At 45.6% G+C, this 7,500-nt stretch overlaps 1 protein-coding gene across 1 annotated transcript in view; it reads left to right on the plus strand.

Moving 5' to 3' along the window:
• The window catches only part of atad2b (ATPase family AAA domain containing 2B), a 90,557-nt gene that overhangs the window by 41,718 nt on the left and 41,339 nt on the right, over positions 1-7,500 (plus strand). Inside the window, 2 exon segments of the mRNA XM_080854466.1 lie at positions 1,074-1,270; positions 3,335-3,494. Of these exon segments, the coding sequence (XP_080710592.1) occupies positions 1,074-1,270; positions 3,335-3,494 (357 nt within the window).

Here is a 7,500-nt window from a genome sequence, read left to right on the forward strand (position 1 = left end):
TCTGGAGGAGGGGAGAGGAGAGGAGAGGAGAGGAGAGGAGAGGAGAGGAGAGGAGAGGAGAGGAGCAGGGAAAGGCCAGGGAGAGGCAATCTGGGCTCAGCCTTGGGCTCAGCCTTGGGCCCAGAGAAGTCCGCCAGCATCTGGACAGAAGTTCGATATCTTAATAGGGAAATAATCTGTGTAGGCCAGTGAAGGTGTATTTGAAAATCAGTGTAGACCAATTGAATATGATCATTGTAGACCAGTGGTTGATGGCTTTCTAGTCATTTGGTCTGCATCTTTGCCTGATGAAAGTGATTGCAGTGTATTGTTGCGGGGAATATTTACCATTCATCATTCAGTGTGGTTATCATCGGAGTAGACTAATATGGTGTATGCTACAGTAATATTCATCACATATGGTGAACCCTACAGTAATATTCATCACATATGGTATACCCTACAGTAATATTCATCACATATGGTATACCCTACAGTAATATTCATCACATATGGTGTACCCTACAGTAATATTCATCACATATGGTATACCCTACAGTAATATTCATCACATATGGTGAACCCTGCAGTAATATTCATCACATATGGTATACCCTACAGTAATATTCATCACATATGGTGAACCCTACAGTAATATTCATCATTCAGTGTGGTTATCATCAGAGTAGACTAATATGGTGTACCCTACAGTAATCGTAAACAAAGAAAACAGAGGAACTATGACCATGTTTCGCTGATCTTGGTGGGTAGCTGTTATTGAGCTGGGTATCGTGCTGTGTCCATAACCTGATACATCAATTACATAAATTATATACAGTACCAGTCAAAAGTTTGGACACGCCTGATCATTTTTTGAGAAGTTTTTTCTTTACTTTTATTATTTTCTACATGGTAGATAACACTTTTTTTGTTTAGTACATCATACCACATGTGTTCTTTTGTCGTTTAAATGTCTTCAATATTAATCTACAATGTTTTGACTGGTACTGTATACATCACATAAATCTAAATATTAGCTTTGCCTAAAGCTTGAGTGTGTGTGTGTGTGTGTGTGTGTGTGTGTTCTCCCCCAGTTGGCCCGGAGATGGAGGAGCTGGAGGTGGAGGAGGTGTCCGGCCCCCGGCAGCTGTCTGCGTCGGAGCAGCGGCGCCTGGAGGAGCAGGAGGAGGACACACTGCGTGAGCTGCGCCTCTTTCTCAGGGACGTCACGCGGCGCCTCGCCACCGACAAGCGCTTCGTCATCTTCAGCAAACCCGTCGACCCCCAGGAGGTCAGTTACACACACACACACACACACACAGACACACACACACACACACACACACACACACACACACACACACTGACAAGCGCTTCGTAATCTTCAGCAAACCTGTCGACATCACGGAGGTCAGTTACACACACACACACACACACACACACACACACACACACACACACACACACACACACACACACACACACACACACACACACCACACACACACACCGAGAAGCGCTTCCTCATCTTCAGCAAACCCGTCGAGATCCAGGAGGTCAGTTACACACACACACACACACTCACACACACAGACAAGCGCTTCCTCATCTTCAGCAAACCCGTCAACATCCAGGAGATCTGACACACACTCTCTCACCACACACACACACACACACACACACACACACACACACACACACAGACAAGCGCTTCCTCATGTTCAACATACCCATCGACATCCAGGAGATCAGACACACACTCCCTCACACACCGACCATACACTGACAAGCGCTTCCTCATCATCAACATGCCTGTCGACATCCAGGAGATCAGTCACTGACACACACACACACACACCCTGGCACACAAGCGCTTCCTCATGTTCAACAAACCCATTGACACACACACACACACACACAAGGTTGCAGAGAGCAGGATCATGCTATGTGTTGCTCTATATAAGATGTAGGCATTGAAAGAGTATGCTGTTCTGTTCTGTTAGAAAAGGGATGACATTAACAAGCCACACTTTAATCTATCACTGTTTAATCTATTTGCATCAGACCATTGTTCAAAACCGTTATTTTAAAAGTCTCAGCAATAGCCTATATAAGCAAATGTGACGTGAATTTTTATGTTATATTAGACAGACATTTTTAAACGGTAACTTACACAAACAAGGGTTATGGCGAAGTGCGCAATTCTTACTAGTCCTGTTTGAGTGCTGTGGTTACAGTGATTTCAGGTGATAGAGACGTTTTTCAGCAATCGTTATATTGCTAGTTGGATCTCGACTTCGTCTTCTTTCTCTTTACGCCCCATGACGTCTTTACAGCACGGGGGTAGTATGGGGTGTGTGAATGCCAGGCAGAGTGGGTCTAGCTTGTCCAAGGCTATCTAAATGCTATCTAAATGCTATCTAAATGCTATCTAAATGCTTGGCTCCATACATTTGTAGACAAAAGCCAACGATCAATACGAATGTCCCTGGCTCCAGAAGCGCCTTGTGTGTCTGAGAAGTGTAGGAATCAATTGATATGGATTGGTTTGGGAAAACAACCAATATCTGACCGCAAACACGCTACGTGTTGGTCAATATAAGGAAGCTAGACATGCTGTAAGAGGAAGAGGTGTGTGTAAAGACCAGAAGGTCTCTACTCTGACATCAGAAGCATGATGAGGAACCCTCTATGACTTTTGTAAAAAATTAAAATTGTAAGAAATGACCAATGTAAGCGACTTTTTTGAATTTGATGTGTTGTCAAGACGTGATTCCTCGTACCTGCTCTGGTCCACGCGAGCGTGACTGGGGTCGTTGTGAAGCATAAGATCAGCTCTTTCATTTGAGACCGGTTTCATGTCGGCACAATAACCACTCTGTGAGTGTGTGTGTGTGTGTGTGTGTGTCTGTGAATGATTCGCACGAGAGGAATGAGTGTGTGGAGATCTGTGAGTGATTCACACAAGAGGTATGAGAGGTGTGTGGGGGTGTGGATGACTGGAATTCCACCGCAATTCAAAGCCGGATTACTTAACAGCAGTGGATTGCCCAGACTAGCAGAAGAAGCATGACTGGAAAGGGCACTCACACAGACACACACACTCACTCTCTCACACTCTCACACACACACACACACACGCAGAAATAGCATGACTTGAAAGGACTAGTCCTGCCGTTCACACACTCACACTCAGTCTGTTCTTCTTTGGCGGTGACACTACTTTGCCTCAGCCAATGAACACACACACACACACACACACACACACACACACACACACACACACACACACACACACACACACACACATACATTTACTCACACACTCACTGCTCTGTCCCCTCTCATCTCTTAGGTGTCGGACTATCTGGAGGTCATCCATGAGCCCATGGACCTCTCTCACATCATGACCAGGATCGACACACACAAGTATCTCGTTGCCAAGGACTTCCTGGCCGATGTCGACCTCATATGCAGCAACGCGTTAGAGTACAATCCCGACAAGGACCCAGGAGGTAAACACACACACACACACACATTCTCACACACACACACATTCTCACACACACACACATTCTCACACACACACACACACACACACACACAAACACACACACACACACACACACAGCTTCATACTGCAGTCCCGACAATGACCCAGGAGATAAACCCATACATACACACACACACACACACACACACACACACACACACACACACACACACAGCTTCATACTGCAGTCCCGACAATGACCCAGGAGATAAACCCATACATACACACACACACACACACACACACACACACACACACACACACACAGCTTCCGACTGCAGTCCCAACAATGACCCAGGAAGTAAACCTACACACACACTTGTAACGAGGTAGAGTACAATCTCGACAAGGACCCAGGAGGTGTACACACACACACACACACACACACAACCACACACACACACAACCACACACACACACACACACACACACTTACTTGTAACAAGGTAGAGTACAATCTCGACAAGGACCTTGAAGGTACTCCCGCACTCTGGCACTGCCCTGATAAGTCATCAGACTACCTCATTGGTCCTCAGTGGATGAGGCCTATAGGGTGATGCGTACGTAAGCCATATGAAGTCTGTTTCATACGTTTGTGCTGAGACATACTGCCACCCCGTGTGATATATATTACTTGTATTGGTGTTAGAGCCCTACTCCTTAAGTAGTAGTTCTCAAGTGCCAGAATCCCTCAGTGTTTTTACCATCTTGATAACATCATAGGCTTCATCGAGCTGCAATGGTCATTAGATTATAGACAGGCATGGATTTTGAACACTCCCTCAGTTTCTCTTTTATCTGTGATGGGTGAAGCTCAGCAAAGCTGTTGGGAACTGCGGCTCCTGAAAATATAACATTGTTAGATCTTAACATAATGAGCGCTTAAAAGGCTCTCTGAGAGACGATGACATTCTGTGCTGAAAAAGTTGTTCCATCATAGAGTTTTTGAAAATGGATGTGAGAACCTTCATGTGGGGCCCTGATGTGGTTGTTGCCTGGTTACTGAGCACAAACTTCTGTAGTGTGGAGTGATGTTTCAGGACCCTCCTCTAAGGGCAGCCGTGGCCTACTGGTTAGGGTTTCGGGCTGGTAAACGGAGGGTGGCCGGTTCGATCCCCGACCAGTAGGAAAAATGTAATCGGGGGAAGTGGTAGACCCCTGCTCTCCCATGCCCACATCCACGACTGAGGTGCCCTTGAGCACTGCTCCCTGGGCGCGCGCAAAAGGCAGCTCACTGCTCCGGGTTAGTGTGCTTCACTGTGTGTATCACTACCCTGGATGGGTAAAATGCAGAGATAAAATTCAGAGTGTGTGTGTGTGTGTGTGTCACTATCTCTGCCGTAAAAACAGTCACTAGTCACTCTCAGACACAGACAGAGGCAGTACAGAGCTGCAGCCCCCTGTGGCGTCATCATTCATATTATCATGCTACTCTGAAGTGCTTGCAAAAGCATACATCCATTTGGGATGGGTCTACTTCAAATCTACTTCTCTGCACTTCTTGCGCAACCTCAATGACTAAGCAACCCATGCTTACCCACATTATAGCATGAGCCCCTCCCATAATGCCTTTGGTTAGCCAGCAGGACGCCAGCCAGCCATATTGTGGTGTCCCATAGGCTCCATCTTGGCTCTGGTGGTGTCCCATAGGCTCCATCTTGGCTCTGGTGGTCTCCATTATGGCTCCGTAGGGTCCCATAGGTTCCATCTTGGCTCTGGTGGTCTCCATTATGGCTCCGTAGGGCCGTTTGTGTATTATTTTCTGTAAGGCTCGATGGGCGTTTCAGACAGTGGAAGGAGACATCACGTCATTTTTTACACAGGCACCAGTACAGATACCCTCGAGAGCAGGGTAAAAGGGGCTTCATTGTTTTGCGTTTTAGCTGATATTGAACTGCGTTAAGAAACGAGCCAATTTCCTGTTCTCACACGGGAATGGGCTCGGTAACACCGACTAGTTTTTAGCAGTGGCGGGGTAAAGAAAGTGCACTTAGGTTCCAGTTTCTCATTCATGGGTGCAGTAAACTAAGACCATCGCCTCAGGAAACCTGCTGCAGTGTTACACGTTTACTTTTTGATTTGTTTATTTATTTATTGAAAAGTGAAATCTTGTTTAGAGGATTCAAATTGTTATAATACCGCTGCTGACTTGAATAAATCCATCCTCATTATCATCATAACACACACACACACACACACACACACACACACACACACAGACAGACACAGGGAGTGCTCCTTGACCTAAATCAAGAGCTTAACCCCCTCACCCCCTGTTTTTGAAATAGAGAGACTCACTAAGACAATGAAGCCAATTAAGACTGCCTACAAAATGTATTCATTCAGTATTCCCCCTACCTATGACCGCCGCCCGCCCGCACACACACACATCTGTGCACATGCCCACACACACACACACACACACACACACACACACTCACATACGTGGTCCGTGCCACCCCACCACCCCACCCCTGGGAACATTTTGGCATGTTGGCGTGCACGTTATACATGTGTGTGATTGAGAAACACTTCAATTATTCATGTTTCCCTGGCAACTCTGAGGGCACACCAACCCCAGGCAGACAATTAGCATTTAAAAACTCACGAACACACACATACACGCACACATACACACACTCACACACACACACACACACACACACACACACACACACACACACACACACACACACACACACACACACACACACACACACACACACACACACACACACACACACACACACACACACACACACACACCCACACACCACACACCACACACGAACACACACACACGAACACACACACACGAACACACACACACGAACACACACACACGAACACACACACACGAACACACACACACGAACACACACACGAACACACACACGAACACACACACGAACACACACACACACACACTGTAACCATGCTGGTCAGTCACAACCCACTGCCACTAATGTCTTTAGGTTTCTCTGAGGACAGTGGTGAGGGGACCAGCATCAGTGGATCCCCTGTGGAAATGGATTGACCGTAAAAAAAATAAAAAGTAAAAGGACAAACTCTAGTGTCTTTGATTAAATAGTATTAGTCTGTGGGCAGGAAAAAGCTTGTGACCATTACGCAGCAGTAATGTGTGCCCTTGTTTTTGAAGCCAGAATAAAGCAGTAAGGCCGCTGGGAAATGGGCCCTGAATATTAGTGGAGCCCTGTGATGAAGGGGATTATGGGTAGAATACACCAGAGTAAAGATGACGAGAGCATTGGGCAGGAAGACTGTGGCCCTAATTTCATTGATGGGCAAAGGAGCAAAGCAACGAGCAAAGTTCGTTGAGCTTGAACTAAACCCACCCATGTTTACACTCGGGATCTAACTCATGCTTTTACATTAGCAAAATAACATTTGGCACAGTTGATAAATTGGCTTTCGTTCAAGCGAGGTGGACTTTGCTCGTTGCTTGCTCGTTGCTCGAAATTAGGGCCCCATGTGGTCTTTTGGTATATATTATTATATATATATATATATATATATATATATATATATATATATATATATATTTATATAAAACAATTGGGTTCTGGCGCGTAATTTAGCTGTTTCTGATTGGACGAGAGACGTTCCATGCTATAGGTTATTCGTCAACATACCTACAGTTACGGGACTTTTCACAGCTAAAAATAAATCACTCCGCGATGAAACATTCGCATTGATGATAACCGTTAATTCAAAGTTTTTAAAATTCCAAACCAAGACGTTGACAATGGAACTATTTGTTGCGGAGAAACAATGGCGAAATAAACCATTTTTAATCAATAACTTTGTGTTGAAATGTTAATTTGTTGACGGTAGAATTGTTTTATAAAAGCAATATAGCACTCGTGGGAGTGGGGTAGGTAAGGGATAATCCCACGGGTGTTGTTGCCTACGCCACTCGGCCTGCGGCCTCGATGGCTACGGCCGAA

The sequence above is a fragment of the Sprattus sprattus genome (assembly GCF_963457725.1).
Source record: "Sprattus sprattus genome assembly, chromosome: 16".
Taxonomy (NCBI): Eukaryota; Metazoa; Chordata; class Actinopteri; order Clupeiformes; family Clupeidae; genus Sprattus; species Sprattus sprattus.